This window comes from Leuciscus leuciscus (assembly GCF_965113295.1).
Source record: "Leuciscus leuciscus genome assembly, chromosome: 3".
Taxonomy (NCBI): Eukaryota; Metazoa; Chordata; class Actinopteri; order Cypriniformes; family Leuciscidae; genus Leuciscus; species Leuciscus leuciscus.
The window spans coordinates 35,231,226-35,248,098 of record NC_138727.1 but is presented as its reverse complement, the minus strand read 5'-3'; the positions used below and the strand labels follow the sequence as shown (position 1 = coordinate 35,248,098).

The 16,873-nt window shown below is 36.4% G+C and overlaps 1 protein-coding gene and 1 long non-coding RNA gene across 2 annotated transcripts; one reads left to right on the top strand and one right to left on the bottom strand.

The window, feature by feature from the left end:
- Nucleotides 1–7: 7 nt before the first annotated feature.
- Nucleotides 8–14,238, top strand: LOC309494106. Its single transcript, XR_014204226.1, has 2 exons — nt 8–187; nt 14,048–14,238. It is a non-coding gene; the product is annotated as an uncharacterized lncRNA (long non-coding RNA).
- Nucleotides 543–7,274, bottom strand: LOC309494104 (uncharacterized protein). The gene is made up of 13 exons (XM_082163315.1): nt 7,138–7,274; nt 6,905–7,016; nt 6,687–6,812; nt 6,505–6,549; nt 6,373–6,426; nt 6,214–6,255; nt 6,030–6,104; nt 5,522–5,578; nt 5,203–5,280; nt 4,776–4,966; nt 4,172–4,331; nt 3,842–3,945; nt 543–699 (listed from the first exon to the last, which is right to left on the bottom strand). Exons 1-13 carry the CDS (start codon nt 7,213–7,215, stop codon nt 667–669), a joined length of 1,155 nt encoding a protein of 384 aa, XP_082019441.1. The 5' UTR covers nt 7,216–7,274; the 3' UTR covers nt 543–666.
- Nucleotides 14,239–16,873: the final 2,635 nt, after the last annotated feature.

The window sequence follows — 16,873 nt, the reverse complement described above, 5'->3', positions numbered from 1 at the left end:
GGTTTCGGCCAGAAGTATTGATTTGAGCAGCGGAGGCACCGGCCTAGGCCTACTGTCCCTTTCTGGGGTGAAGAGTTCTTTATGCAGCATAGATGCCTGTATTCGTACCGACGCCGGTAGCGTTAGCGGAATGAATGGTTTTGAGTCCAATAAACCGTTTTTGACATGGTTTTGAGCCCGATAAATCGTCTTTGACTCCCAGCTAACACAAATACGTAACTGTTACGTAACTGCAACGTAATCTGGTGACCAAACTTTCGTCGTGGCGACGTAATTAGTTACGCCGTGGCAACCGGAAAAGTGAAATTCCCAGATACGTTGCTACAACGTAACTTTGTGACGTTACCAGTTAGTAAGCACGACGTTGTGACAACGTAACTTTGTGACGTTACCAGTTAGTAAGCACAACGTTGTGACAACGTCCTGTGCTGGTACTAAATATGTCATTTTCAAGGCGGACAGTTTGTGTCCTCATTTGCCCACGCCTCATTTAAAGAAGCTGTTTAAATCTGCTGAATGATGAATGCATACTCAAAATTAGGTAAATTCAGCTAATTTATTTTGAAAACAACAGTACACAACAGTACACATTAACATTTTAATTATAATTGTAACACAATTTGTTTGAACAAAGAAAGGGAACACTTGAGGAATGTAGAACAAGAACTACTCCAATTCTGCAGGTACTGGCAGTCGATCCTAAAGAAACAGCACAACAACAAAACAACAGGTTAGTCGTTTTCATTGTAACCTTTAAATAAGAGTTGTATTAGGCAAAAAAAAAAAAAAAAAAAAAAGGCAAAATAAGGGATATGATAACCTGTCACATTATTTTTTGCAAATAATGCAATTTATAAACTGGCCTTTTGGTCCAAACGGCGAAATGATGTCTTTGAAGGGCACTTAGCTGGGATAAAAATTTGCTTTTTTTTTTTTGCATTCTCACTGCAAGCTCTTATTGTTCTTTATAGGGCATATGATAACGTCTACATGAAATTCACGCACCGTGAATTTGTCTGATAGTAGCCTATATAACTCTGCCTTAACCCCATAGCAACAGTAAAACAAATTCGAAAAGACTCCGAAGGAGCGATTGCTGATTGGTTGTTATTATCCTCCTTTAAGTATATTAAAATAACGTCTGTTGTAACGACTCTGCTGAGGAAATTTTTCCAATGAAACGTTTTTTCCCTCTTCGCAGGACATGTTCAGTTTCTTGCTACTGCTAATTATTCAGGAATAATATGTCATTTTAAAATCTTCTCAAAGACAAAGGTAAGTCTGATTTTGATCTAACCTTAGCCCGTGTGGTAACTGCATTGATTTATGTTTGTTGATTAAATGTTGCATATTGTGAGGAAACTCATAGGCTTAAGGTCACATAAATTACAGAGATTTTGCAAATTAAATCGAGGAGATAATATTAGGTTTATTGATATTTAAACCTGCACATGAGCTTAGTTATGGGAGCTGTCCAGGGTGATGAAAGCAGTTTGCAACTTTTTCCTGACAAAAATTGTGTTTTGGGCTTAACTTAGCTTAAAATAAAGCTCTATTCTATAAAAGTTCTATTTAAAACAGACGTTAACGTGGACATTTGTGGAGCAACCTTTTATTGTTGTTATTTTTTATTATTTTGTATAGTCCTGATAAATAATATCGATTGGAAAAAGCAAAAAATTTAAGTCAGTCCATTTCTTAACATCTTGTGATAAAAAGATGCAACTCCTGTGACATACGATCTTGTGGCAATCAGGGTTTTATATGAAAGGTAAAGCGAAATTTTTCTCGTAATAACGAGATGTTATGTCGATAAAAAAAAATGAATGAGAGTAAGTTTCGCGAGAGTTACAGTTTCATGCAGTTTCTGCATCACCCGACCCGTGCGTTGGAAATAAATAAGTGCTAACTGGATAACACACCAAAAGGGTGAAACATATTCACTTAATCAGCGCCGCCGCTCCCACCACGCGCATCACGCGCTGTGCGTAGGGCACCAAGTGCTGAGGGGGCACCAAAAATAGCCTAATGAAAAAATATATATAATGCCGATATTATTTCATTAGCCTATAGAAATATTATTAGGCACATTTTAGCCATGTATATGTAAGAAAAAAGGGGGAACAAGATCATTTAATTGCTCTAGTCTAGAAAGTACCGCCCCCCCGCGTTGGATGGTCCGTGCCGGTTGTTCGCGCGGGCGCCTTTGTGAAGGACGCGTTCGCGCGGACGAAGTTTGACAGACAGACAGTAGGCAACTTTTTTGGAAATGGCCCCTAAAAGACAGCAGGAGTCAGGATCTGAGAAAAGAAATAACAAGAAACTGCGAGATGATGCCCGTGCATCACTTGCAGGTAAGTCCATGTTTAATAATTCTTAAATACGGGAAATGTGCTGCTGCTAATCGTAACGCGCCTCGAACTTGCCGACGTTAATGTTAGCAAACTATGTTATTATAACTTATAACTTCGGTGCAAGCTAAATTGAGATTTTACTGTTAAACATTACATATTTTACAAATAACTGACGCCAGCTAGCTGTTACTTTCTTTACAATTTTTCTTTAGATATTGAGCAGTAGTTTATGGTTTATTTTGACGTGACGGTGGTTAATACTTTCTCAGTCAGTGCAGTGCACATGGTAGGCTAACAATTCCTGTTAAATATATAAAAAATATAAAATGTCATTATGAATGATATAAAGCAAACAATACTGTTTAATTGTGTGCATTATTGCACCTCATTCTATTATGCTTTTATATTATATTATATTTATCAAATAGTTGATAAATAAGGAATAAAGGGGGAGAACTCCTTGGCTGCCATGCTTTCAGTTTTAAATGTTTATAATTGTTTCCGGTATGAGATTCTTTGTTTGAATATTTTGTCTAATAAATGTAATTTATTCAAAGTGACATTGAATTTGGGAAAAACATGTCTGGATTAATTTGATAATTTTTTTTTATCTTGCTATTCTGTTTACTGAAGAAAAGTTTGCACTTTCAAATGTGTAGTGTGTGTTGGCTATTCTACATAGGCTATGTTTACAAAGTCAGCAAAGCTGTGAAGATTTTACTTTCTCTTTTTAGTGTTCTTAAGTTTTATTCTGTGATGCTGCTATTGTGTTATTGGTATTGAGTTATATGTTTGGTAAGTTAAACTGACAAAAACAAACGTTTTTTTTCTCGGGGTCGGGGTGGGGGGCATCATAAAAGAATTATGCTTAGGGCACCAAAATGGCTAGCAGCGGCACTGCACTTAATTATATATAATTGGTGAGATATTGAGGCGATTACGTTGTGATATGTGATTATTGATGACAACTGATCTTGATCTGAAGTGTCAAAAACACACACAGTTCATTGACCAATCATAGAGCGTAAGTTCTGTTTGTAGTTGTAGCCAGATAGGCTACATTTCTTGTTTAACAGTAACACAGAGGGGAGAAATAGGCTGAATAGGCCCTCTTTGAGATCCAGATTGTGCTCGTCAGTACAGAGTGAGTTGACTATTTCATTGATATGGAAGTTTACTATTCATGCAAGTACTATGAAACTTGTGTAACTTTGACGTGCATGTTGATTTATTTGTGTTGTAAATGCAAGGAAATTTTCCGTTTTGCATTTCCTTGAACAATTTCCCCCAACATTAGTTTTTTTCGCACATTTAATTATTTATGTAGAATTTTGTGGATTGATTTATATATTTATTTGCGCGTTTAAATATGTATTGTTTTTTGCAGGTTTTGCCCTCTATTGTTTCAATCAAATCAAACCATTGTCTGATTAATATGAAATATTTTGACTTTGTTCCCTCTATTTTCCTATATTCAACATCAATACCTGAACATGTTTTTTCAGTTGGGCTGGCACATGTTTCAGTGTCTCTGCAATGTAGCACTCTACGTCCTTCTCTCCCAGATCAGACTTGCATTTCATAACAGCATCTGGAACAAAACAGAAATCTCAATGCTCAAATTCACTTTATCAATATAATACTATCATTTTAAGTTTTTAACACAAAAAAAAGTGCACAGTGATTTTTATACTTTTAAATGGCTTAACATTCCTTGTAGAAATACAGTTTTGAATGACATGAGGCCAAGTAAATGTTTTCCAGAAATGAAAAGAAATGTTCATTCTTTACAATGTTATTTATTTTTTCAGACTCACGTTTGATGACTTTACACAGAGTTGTGTCAATCAGAGGCAATTTCTCCCTTTTCCCCTTCAAACTAAAGTGGCTCCACACGATGTTTGTCGCTACTGCCCGCATCACTCTCCTCACACAATCCCCTGGATTTGCCCCACCAATAAGGCTGAGATGGTGAATCTGTGAAACATCATGGTTTGGCATGCAGGTTAGTACAGTCAACAAACTCTAGTCATTGTTCATTCCTCATTGTCACAATTTAGTTGTTGAATATGTAAAAGTAGAAACTTGCATAATTGTATATATTAAAAAAGAAATTGAGCATATTTGCTACAGAAATACATACTATAGAATTGTATCACCGATTTATAGATTTTATTTATTAGGAATGAGGAGGAATTCATTAAAACATTTTTTTTAATAAATATGACTAATAAAAATAATTGAAATAATATTAATGCAACTTTCCATTGCTTGTAAATTAGTGCTAAAAAAAACAATGACGACATAACCATGAATGTTTTTTTGTAATTGTTAAATCATATTTAAATAAATATATAATACACAGTTTTTTAAAAATATCAAGGTAATTTCATGCGCCCCGGAAATAACCAAAATCCTCACCACTCTCTTTCTGAAATCAGAGTCTTTAAGACTCTGGTCAAGGGCCTCAAGCTCCTCTTTGCTCTGAGCAACACTGAGCTCCAGGAGGTCTTCCGCTCTCTGATGACCCTGGCGTGTCCTCAGTAGGATGAGTATTTCTCTCTGGGTGGCTGCCAGGCTGTCTACTTTTCGCAGCAGAACCTCCAGTGTTTCTGCAATTAGAGAGCACCAGTTACACACTTGGTGAACCAAAAAGTAGCCTAATGTTAGTGTAATATATTAACTACAATACAAACATCATAAACCTGTCTAATTGGAGGAAAAATTAACTTTACACCGTAATTCACTTAAAACGCTATCTAAAGGAAGAACTCAGTATCAATATGTACTCTTTTTCTTTTTATAATTTACATTTGATGCATTTGTTTCTTAGGCCTATAACATGTACCTTTAAGCTCACTCTTCGTGGGGTCATTGGGTCGTTGGGTCTTCGTGTGGTCAGCCCTTGCAGATGTTTGTCTCTCCTCTAAAACAGTTATGTAATGTTATACAACAAGCACTCAACTTTGAATTATCCTGTGTGGGAAAAGTTATCTTGTATGGACAATTTGATTCCTCATGATATGACCTATTTAACAATGTTATTTTGTTGCATACGCAATGTTATTATCATTGCCTCATCTAACTTCTAACATCAGCTACTTTCAATTCAATCTAAAATCAATTCAAATAAAGTTTACAGATGTTGAATACAAATTAAATCTTACCTTCAGTAATATATTCTGCCACAGACACAGAATTAAATAGGGGTGATTCATCAAGATCTGGAAGCATGATAAAAACACAGTTGTCAACTTGAACCTTGAAAAACATCATATTGAGACGAATCCACTAAACGGATGTGCCACTTTTGCCTGTGATATTTTACTACAAAAACCTGTCTTAGTAGGCACCAGTAGAATGTTTTAAGCAGTTGCAATCTGAGTATTTAAATCAAGTCATTGTCATTCTTTTCTGTACAACAAGTACAACATTTATATATCTGACAAATTATTCTTAAATAATTTAAAATAATACATTTATCGTGAAAATTATTTAAAGGAAGTTTCTGTATAGATCATGGCAGCAGTAATTTATCCAATAATAATTTCCATTTGCATAGTTATTTTGTCAATTTGGCAAACCAGCACAGACAGTGTACACAAGAATATCAGTGGGCGCAATTAATTCTTAGTGAATTCACCCCATAGAGTTAAATCATTTATTCAATTCTACCTTTAGATAAATCATGTGATGTACTGGGATCTGAATCGTCATAGGTTGCATTCTGGGAAGACTCTTTGACTTTTTCTATTTTGAGTATACAAAGACAAAAAAGAATTACATGTAATTGCAGAAAATATATTTTATGTACTCATGGTACTATACTATACTTTTTGATGTGTTTGTACTAATGTACTTGGTTTATGTTGGGGTGGGATGGGAAGTGTAGCCTCTGTTGCTGTATCAAAGAAATGTAAAATAACAAATATGTTTCAGGGGGGAAATTTTCATTTTAAACGTTAATTTTAAAAAATTTATTTAGTTGTTTAAAAAGAGCATACAAATATACTTATACCTTTGTCTGGCCTTTTCTCAACAAATGATGGTTTTTTTTTAGGAAATGGTCCATCTAAATAGCATGCAAAATGTTAATTTACTTTAACTTGAATTTAAATTGCCATTTGTTGAATGGAATTTACAATGGTACCTTGACGCTTTCTTTTGCTTGGGGTCGCCCTCAGTGGTGTCTCATCTAAATAGATCACACATTATTAATGTGCAGTTAGCAATGTATTCTTTGAAAGTTGATAATGATCTAACTTTTTCTGTTTCACTATCAGAAGATCTTAATGGACCACACAATACTCAAAGACTGAAAGTAATGCATACCATCGCTGCTGTCATCATACCGGACAGGTTTTCTTTTTGGCCTTTTTGTGTAGGTGTCAACATCACTCTCCACAGCAGAATGGTATTCTGCTGTTTTACACCACTTGAGGGCCTTTGCAAAATTGTCTGAAAATATAAAGCCAATGGTAAAACAATTAAAATATAATCATAATGTACAATCAGATAATTAAAGTATCCTCAAGTAAATTAAACATTACCAGTATTTGCCAATACACGGATTTTCCTGGAAATCCAATTTTTTTCATCAGGAACGTCTTCTTTTTTTGCCCTTTTAGTGGGGTTTGTAGGTGGCCAGTAGCTGTATTGTTGCTAGCATGCGTCCAGTGAAGACAGAGACATTGTTAAAATATTTATATACATTTCTTAATATTTATATTTTTGATCAATATTATATTGTTAATGTGGAAGGTTATGAAAAATGTTCTTGTACCCCATTTTCCCTGTGTGTCCAGCACTGGGCTACAATGCCAACCGTCGACTCCTCCGTGAATTCAACGATGACATACATACTAATACACAAAAAAAAAACACACAAAAAAAAAAAAAACACAAAAGATTCACTGCTGGTGTAAGATGGCCATGAATGTCACTGTGTCTCCATTTTCGATCTTGATTGCTCTCTTTTCAATTAGTTTTTTGGAGATCCACCTCATTGTCGTTTGTTTTTTACTGAAGTTGTACACCCCCAGAAGAAATGAGTGGCAGGGCTCGATGAACAATGGTGCAGGACTATGATAAATTCTGCAAAGAACATGTCCATCTTTCTCCTCATCATTGGTGATCTCGCAGCCATTGTCATCGTCTAGGATGAATGCTCTATCCTTGCTCTTCTTTGTTTGTCTGTCTTTGTTGTTTTTAATTGTGGATGCACGTCTTTCCTCAATCCTGTTGGCAATCTGGCTAAGAGGGTGTGTTCCACTTCGTACCATCTTCTTGATCGTATGCAGGTATGTTTCGAATTTAAATGCACTGCAGTTGTCCAGACCATTAAATTGAACAGCATCATCAGTGATGTGGAGCATTGAGTGGATGTTGTACACTATGAACTCATTTCCATAGAGCTCTCGTCCTCTGCTGACAAAGTAGCTGAGCAAGCATCTTGCATATTCTGAGTGCTTTTTGACCAGTGTTGGGGAAACTAAAATGCACATTGCCACACTGAATGCCAAGAAATGTAGGTACATGTCATGCCCAAGAATTCCTTTCAATACAAGCTTGCCTGTATACAGCATGAATTGACGGAATTCTGTTGCCTTCCATCTCTCCAGCTCATCCAGGCCTCGAGGGGTGCGAGCAAAAATGGAAGGAATTTGACTCCTAAGCTGAAGCAACCTAGAGCTGACTTCTTGTTTTTGGGTGGTGGAGAGCCTGACTCTTCTTTCTCCACGGGTCCAACTGACAAGAAGCCTCTTCATCACCCCCAAGCATGCCTGATGCATGTAGTCGATTGGGAAGCTTTTGATCATGTCCATGGGCAGCTGGATGAGTGGAGTATTGGCATTGTGATGCTCAGGCTGAACTTGGCTCCTAAATGAATCATCTGTGCGCATGGTGAGGTTTTCTGTGGCTGGAAATGTTACTTTATTAAACCATTCACCTTTCTGGTCACATTTATCACATCCATAGTACCCAGAGCACAGCTTTGTGCCTCGTGTAAAGGCTTTTGCTGGAGCATCACACACAATGCAGAGAACATTAATAGTGAAATTTCTCTAGAAAGTTCTTGAAACTGCAAATAATAAGTAAGGGATAATGTAGAGCGAGGCAGTTGTTATAGTGAATACTACCCTGACAGGCTGATCAGGAGGAAGCGGAGCTTGAATCAGCCTGAAGGGGTTGTATTCGCTATAACAACCGCCTCGCTCTACATTATCCCGCTTAATACATGGCTACCTACCAAATAAATCAATAATTTGACACAAAATATTGATTTAAAAAGGAGTTTATTGATTTAAAGGAGACATATCATGCTTTTAAATAATTCCTTTTTACATATAAATCATACATTTGTGGTCTATATAAAGCGGAACTGCAATGCTTGGGTCTGAATTCCTTATTATTATAGCTCCACAGGCCCCTTTTCTACCTCTTTTCTGATGTGCGTCTGAGAGCAACTCGTTTTGGTGCGGTCTTTTTAAATGCAAATGAGACACTTCATACCCCGCCCCCTCTCCAGGTTGCAGAGGCGACACTCGGTTCAACTCCACCCCGTTCAGCCATTTTTGTAGTTTGATAACAGATACGATTTTCCTGCATTGAACTTGTTTTAGCGCCCGCCAAAGCGATTTTTTTTTTTGTGGTTTGTCCTGTCCGTTCCTGGCTCACACTACAGGAGTTATAGGCCGATTTATGCCCGATTTACCCCTCACGAGAATCGGAGAAAAAATCTTGTCGAGGACCTCGATCGGTTCCGATGTTCGGCGCAGATTATCTGGTAATGTGAGGCGTTCACAGATCGAATCTTGCCCCTCCCGATCTGCTCTCACACAAATCGGGCTCGCCCCGATCATATCAAACATGTTTGATATTTATCGGGATGAGCAAGATTGTGATTACGTCAGTGCTGTCAAAAAGACAGCAGGGCTGTCATGCTGAAGGAATTTCCCTTGAGATAATTTTGAATGACTCAACTCCATATGCGTTTTTATCCCCATTTATTTATTGCTAAATAAATAAGTATTACGCTGTGGTCAGCAGGCACAAAGGCGAGTAACGTTACATGTTCAGTAATGAAACCGAAACTAAAAAGCGCGTTAAAACGAAATGGATTTCAAAATCAATGCATGCGTCACCGGATTTAATAATGCACATCTAGCTTGTTGCTTGCACACATATTATGTCGAAATAACGATAGTATATTATGTTAACATTATTAGCCTAATAATAATAAATCTTTAATCAATATTTGATTGAATGCTGAATGTTGTGCTTGGTCAATTTAATAAAATGAATACTTTAATTGTGACAATTAAAATGATTGAATATTAAATATTAAGTGGACAATTTTTGCAATACTTATATGCTATATATCTAGCACCCCCTCAGCACCTGTGTTAAAAATATGTCGCACCGCCCCTGGCCCACGTATTTAAAAATGTTCGGGTTTAAATAATTACAGTTATGTTAATGTTTTGTGTTGGGCCGGGCCCGGACACATAGTGCATGGGCTCGGGTAGGGGTCGGGCTTGATTTGTTGGGCCCGATCTAAGCTCTTAACTCAAAGTACCGGTAGGTTCAAAGTCTCTGTGCGTGTGTATGTGCGTGCGTGCGTGTGTGTGTGTCTCATGCATATCCCATATGTTTCCATGCTTTTCCACTTCAGATCTGCTGCGTGAGATCACGTGAGGCGCTTCTGGCACGATAATCTTAATAACATTTTGTAGTGTGTGGTGCACCGCGATTTTCAAACCTTGTAGTGTGAGCATGTTTAAGATTTGGGGGAAGAAAATCTGCAAAGATTCTCCTTATGCTGGGTACACACCAAAAGATAATCGGGCTGATTTTGGGCCGATTTCTCCCCTTCCGACAATCCTAGCTATGTCCCGATTATCTTGATGGTTTAACAGATTATTTTATCAGATTTTCCCTTGGTGTGAGGTGTGTTAAGAGTGTCCGAACCTGCTCGGAAGAACGTCGGAGCCGCTCCGATCGCGAATCGTAAATATTAAACATGTTTAATATTTACGATCAGAAATCCTGATGTGTGGGGGGAACTCCGAGGACAAACACGCGCACGCTCTGGAGATTATCACGTGAAACGAAACAATATCCAATCAGAAAGCGAGATGATGGAAGACACGGTCATTCTCTCACACACACACACACACACTTGCAGGAAGCTTAATGTTAAGATTTAGTATTCATAAGTGTACATTTCGAGGAAACATGCCTTTGTTTTTCATTTTAAGAGCAGAAATTTTACAATACCTAAACACAATATTGGGTTTGAAAAATAAGAAAGCTGCAAAGTGCGTTTCAATCTGTAAACATTTTCAATTTTTTTTTAACTTTTAAGTTTGTCACTGTTTATGTATATGTCTTTTTATGTGTGTTTATCGGCTTTACTCTTTGTACCCCCCTGACTGTAATTGTATAATTCTTAAAATCAAAAAAAAAAAAAAAAAAAAGCTGAGTGTTAAGGGTTCAGTGAGGTTCTATAGACTAGAGGGATTAAATAACTTTTTCTAAAGAGACAATAAATCCAATAAAGAATAAATAAAGACAATAAAGAATGAATATATTTCTGTATAAAAGGTTATATATAATGGTAGGTACAATGGTTTTTTCACGTGAATTTTCTGTGAAAATCATTCCAAACACTATCGCAATTTCTTCCTGCATATCGTCCGTCATGCTTATTCTGAAGTCTCACAATATTTTGCGAGATTTCCTGTGTTCATAGTCGAGACTCTGGTTGAAAATCTGTTTGTGTGTGGTGTGCTGTCTTTGTCACATCATGGCAGACCACACACTATAGGAGCAAAACGCTTAAATCTAGGATTTTTTGTCCTCATGTTTGTGGTCTGTCACATTTTGAAAATCTTATAAGATGTAAAAAATCTTTTGGTGTGTACCCAGCATTAAGTGTGTGCTGCAACCAGATTTCAAAATCGGTTAGGATTTTAAAACTCCTGTAGTGTGAGCCAGGCATTAGACATAACTGGCTGTGTTTACGTTCATTTTGCACACTTACACGGAGTCGCACAGCCGCTTGCGCGAGCAGTCTCGTACACAAACAAAGCGCACGTCAGCATTTAAAATTGAAAGCAGCCTTCTGTTAGTGAGATTCATATTTTAAATATATAAGTTCACTGCATTCCAAACCACATAAATGATGACTTCGTAGAGCATTTGTAAGGAAAATACAGACGGACGAGACTCAAAACAAGCGCGCGTCTCTCACAGCGCATCCTGTGCAATGAAGCCTGTGAATGTCCTTGTAATTCGCTTCAACCTTTCCGAACTTTATAAAAGATTATTTTACGGAAGGTTCGAGTTGTGTACGTGTGTGAGGAATTGTTAGCAAGCAGAAGACGGGTGTTTCTAAAGCAAACTCAGCGTCATTGCACATCTGACAAGCTGAGCCATATCGCATGAATTATCGTTGGCGATAGTCCACGATATTAATGCGATATGGCTCAGCTTGTCAGTTAACTACGGTTCTTTGTAGTAAATGCCGCTCCATCTGAAAGCAGGTGATGGTGATTTACTACTAATCAAGGAACCGGCTTTACTGATGAGATGCGCATAACAACATCGTGCGATATATCGCCCAGCCCTACTATCCAATGATTAAATGTTTTCTGTGTTGACACAAATCTTGGATGTCCAAAAGTTTCTGTGCCGCTAGATAAACCCTGTTGTTGCTGAAGTAGTTATCCTTGAAGTGCTTCACGTTCGCGCACACAAAAATGACTTTATGGGTACATTTCCGTTAAAAATAAAACTCAACCAGGCACTTCGAAGAGGTTCTGATGCTGGGAGACGGTGTAATGAAGCGTGTGGGTTACTACATCCAACAACCGAACATTTTGACTTACTCTCTCGTAACTTCTGCATCCTTGAGCTTAGACTACAAAATCACAGCGAGAAATAAAAATGGAGGATTGCTGGAAGTGTTGGGCCGGGAGTCGATGTCCTTATTTGGCAGTTCCGCTGCAAATACTGTGACGTAATTGTTCAAAAAACATAATAGAGAATAGAAAAATCAGAACAGGTTGCAAAATATGACCAAAACAGAATATAAAGATATCAACGAAGCACCTGAAGAGAATAATTTCAACTTTTCTGTACTTCTAAACACTCCAAATATACAACAAAATGCATTTAAGGGGTAAAAAAGTGGATTTAGCATGATATGTCCCCTTTAAAAACGATTGTATTGCTTCTGCTAAAGAAAATAGTCTGCATGTTCTGTCTCTACGGTTAGAATCCTGCGTGTCCATGGCAACACTCTGCTTTGCATGGCAACAGTGTTATCCTTAGAGTAAATTTTATGTAGGTTTATTACATAAAACTTGGTTGAATTCTAATGTAGAATTATATAAAATGTACTCTTTATTACAAGTGACAAAAAATATTTATAGGAATAGTGCAACCAAAATAGAAATTCGTTCATTATTTACTTTCCTTAATGTCACTCCAAACATGTATGACTCCGTTTCATGGAACACAACACCGTGAGAAGATTGACAAAGCCCTGAAGACCACCGTAGAGAAAGTTGTAATAATGTATCAGTTAATTATTTTTTTGTTATTTCCATCTTAATTTTAATATCTAAATAATTGCCAAGTGAAATCAACATTACAATGTTTCCAATATGCTTCTAATTTATATACCCCTTTACTGTTAAAGCTGCTCACCAAGGCTCTCTCAATTTTAAATGGACTCTATCCCTGACTGCCCATCACTGAGACCGGAGTTTACAGCAATCTTCTTTCTGTTGAATGTTTTTTTTTTCTCACTCTTGTGTGCATGAAGCTGGAACTATTTGGCTCCAAAATGCAGATCTCAGCTCCTCTGCAGATATTTTCCCCCTTTTTATTGGTCCTGCTTTAAACTATTTGCCCAGTTATTTATTTTTTTAATGCTGTAACAAAACTTTGTTCTGTTGTTCCATTTGTTTCTGTTTTAATAAAAACTTTTAAAGCCTGTTGTGTAGTTGTATTGTCATTTTGTTTAGTCTTTCCCTAAAGACTATGACCCCCCCAAAAAATGTGTGTGTATGGTAAAAATCTTTTATATTTAAATAGTGTCTTACCTGACTTACAGTTGGCAATTTGATGGTAATAAAATTACAGACATGCGACGTCGAGACTACGTTGCCAGATGGTAAGTCATGAAATGACCAAAACGTCACTTAACTGGGACGTAGTTGGTAATTTTGTTACCTTAGGAGACCGTACTGACGACGTTGTCAGTTGGTAATTTGATGGTAATAAAATTACAGACATGCGACGTCGAGACTACGTTGCCAGTTGGTAAGTCATGAAATGACCAAAACGTCACTTAACTGGGACGTAGTTGGTAATTTTGTTACCTTAGGAGACCGTACTGACGACGTTGTCAGTTGGTAATTTGATGGTAATAAAATTACAGACATGCGACGTCGAGACTACGTTGCCAGTTGGTAAGTCATGAAATGACCAAAACGTCACTTAACTGGGACGTAGTTGGTAATTTTGTTACCTTAGGAGACCGTACTGACGACGTTGTCAGTTGGCAATTTGATGGTAATAAAATTACAGACATGCGACGTCGAGACTACGTTGCCAGTTGGTAAGTCATGAAATTACCAAAAAGTACGAATAAATTACGTAACTGCGACGTCGTGTGTTAGCTGGGCTTCATGTGGTTTTGAGCCCGATAAATCATCTTTGACTTCATGTGGTTTTGAGCCTGATAAATCGTCTTTGACTTGATATGGTTTTGAGCCCGATAAATCGTCTTTGACTTGATATGGTTTTGAGCCCGATAAATCATCTTTGACTTCATGTGGTTTTGAGCCCAATAAACCGTATTTGTTTTGAACTGGTCTTGAGTCCAATAAAACGTCTTTATCTTGAAATGTTTTTGAGCCTGATAAACCGTCTTTGTCTTGAACAGGTTTTGAGTCTGATAAATCGGTTTCGACTTTAAATGGTTTTGAGTCCGGCAAACCAGCTTTGAATTGTGTCATAAATCCATCACTGTCGTCGTCGTCTTCGTCATCTTCATCATCATCATCATCAACATCTGGGCTTTGTGTGAAACTTTCCATCGAGTCCCATTCCTCCTCTGGGTCAAGGTCAAGGTCAATATCAGTGTCAGTGTCCGCATCTTCAGATTGGAGCGAGTATACTAAATGATTAGAGCTGAGAAAAACAACCAGAAGCCAGTTAAGCCACATCTCTGCAGTTTCTTGCTACCGAATGTTCCTCTGCTTAATTCTCTGAGGCTGTCCCTCCATCTCAAGACATTTGTAGTAGCATATCAGTGTGACAAGAAACACCTGCTGTTAATTGACTCAAACCTGAACGAGTATGGGGTGAGATTTCGGTCACAATTCTGCTTCAGAATTCGGATTCAGAGAACTAGTGCAGTTGAGAGTAAAGTTGGCAGTAAATTCACAGATTCGAACTTCCCGGGTCAATAACTCGTGAGCTAAACGTTGTTACTGCACAAATGACACCTCTTTTTATAACAACACTTATTTTGTATAAATATCGTTTTGCATATATTCTTTATGATTATTATTTATGAAAAATATTCAATAATTTCACTGTAATTCACTGTATTGTTGGCAAATTCAGTTCACATCACTGCTGTCCTGATGGTTATACAACAACACTTATTTTGGTCAAATATATAGGCCTATTTTAAATTGTATATACAATTGTACTGTAAATGTATAATTTTTATGAAAATATTAAATAACTTCACTGTAATTCACTGTATTGTTGCCTAATTTAGTTCACACATCACTGCTGTCCTGAAGGTTATACTACAACACTTATTTTGGGAAAATATATATTTTAAATTTTATACAATTGTAAATGTATAATTTTTATGATTTTTATTAAACATATCTTTACTGTAATTCACTGTATTGTTGCTAAATTCAGTTCACACATCACTGCTGTCCTGATGGTTATACAACAATCGAATCTGTGAATTTACTGCCAACTTTACTCAACTGCACTAGTTCTCTTCCGACAAACATTATTTTTCTGGTCCCTTTTGTACAAACACAATTTTTCTCCCAATAGGTGTTTTATATGTAACAATAGTAATATCATTCATAATAAAAAATCTTTGTACATGGAGAATTGGGTCCAACACAACATTTTAATTGTTAGCCAACTAATTGACAAAAATGGGCAATTTTACACCTACCCTAATTTTATTTCAAAATATGGTTTATTTGTAAATGAAAAAGAATTTAACAAAGTAATTAAGGCTATTCCTAATGGCATACTAATATTAAACAAATTTTCAGATGTAGATATCAATAATACATCTTTACAAAATCCTCAACTCTTTGTAAATGGTCTCTCTTTATTTGATAAAGGTTTTAATAACAACTTTATAAGAAACTCCTTTAATGTTGGATCCAGTCCTCCATGTAAATCAAAGTGGCTTAAACCTTATTGTATATCTTGGCGCAACATTTGGACTATGCCCTATAAGTTTATTATTTCTAATAAAGTCAAAGAAGTAATGTACAAAATTATTCATAGATGCTATCCTGTAAATGCAACCATTAGTAGATATATTCACGCTGTTTGTGATAAGTGCACTTTTTGTAACACATCACTTGAAGACAGAAAAAGGGCAATATAAAAATAAATGTTCAATTTCTTTTTGGACTGACTTTAAAATAGATATGACAAAAAAATTGAACAGATGTCTTGATTTAGACCCTCATGACATTTTACTTTGTTTCAAAAACCCTTTTTTTTCTGAAAAACAAAATTATATAATTAATCTTTTTATCATTTTGGCGAAATTTTATATTCATAAGACAAGAATAAAACAAAAGAAAACCTCCTACGGTATATTGCCTTCTATAACACTGATCTAACAATATATTTTGAAACTCTTTCAAACATGAGATCACAAAATAAAAAGCTTATAAAAACAATACAAATATTAAAGCTTTTCAAATACATATAAATGCCCTGATATTTTATACTTATATTTTTGTATTTGTTCTTATGTTTGTTTATTTTATAATAATAATAATAATTATTATTATTATTATTTTGGTAAAATATTTTGAGCTGTATTGTCAATACTTTGTAACCATTTTTTTTTTTTTTTTGCATTGTACTGAAATGTTTTTGTATTTGAACTGACTAAATAAAAAAATAAAAAATAATAAAAAAACTAGTTCTCTTCCGCAGTAGGTGATGCAGGGAGTCTTGTGATTGGTTTTCAAGCCAGCCAATCAGAATTTAGCAGTCTCATCTCTGATTGGCTGGAATTATGGCATATTGTAACGCTGGGTTGTGTTGAGCAAGCGAGCCGTCTGCGCTTAGAGAGCGCTCACGGCTGGTATGAAAGGAGCAAGAAAGTGAAACTTTGCACACGCGAAAGAGAACGTCCGCGCACATCCAAATACTTATTTTAAATGCAAAATTGATTTTCGTTCGCTCGCAATATTTTCTTATCTGCGAGACGAACA

Bases quoted from the DNA above. Each gene is read 5' to 3' on its own strand.
- LOC309494104 (XM_082163315.1), bottom strand. From the start codon at position 7,215: ATGTATGTCATCGTTGAATTCACGGAGGAGTCGACGGTTGGCATTGTA. The intron at 5,281-5,521 runs GTAAGATTTAAT...TAACTGTTTTAG, and splicing joins GGCAGAATATATTACTGAAG to AGGAGAGACAAACATCTGCA. The intron at 4,332-4,775 runs GTGAGGATTTTG...GATGTTTCACAG, and splicing joins CTGATTTCAGAAAGAGAGTG to ATTCACCATCTCAGCCTTAT.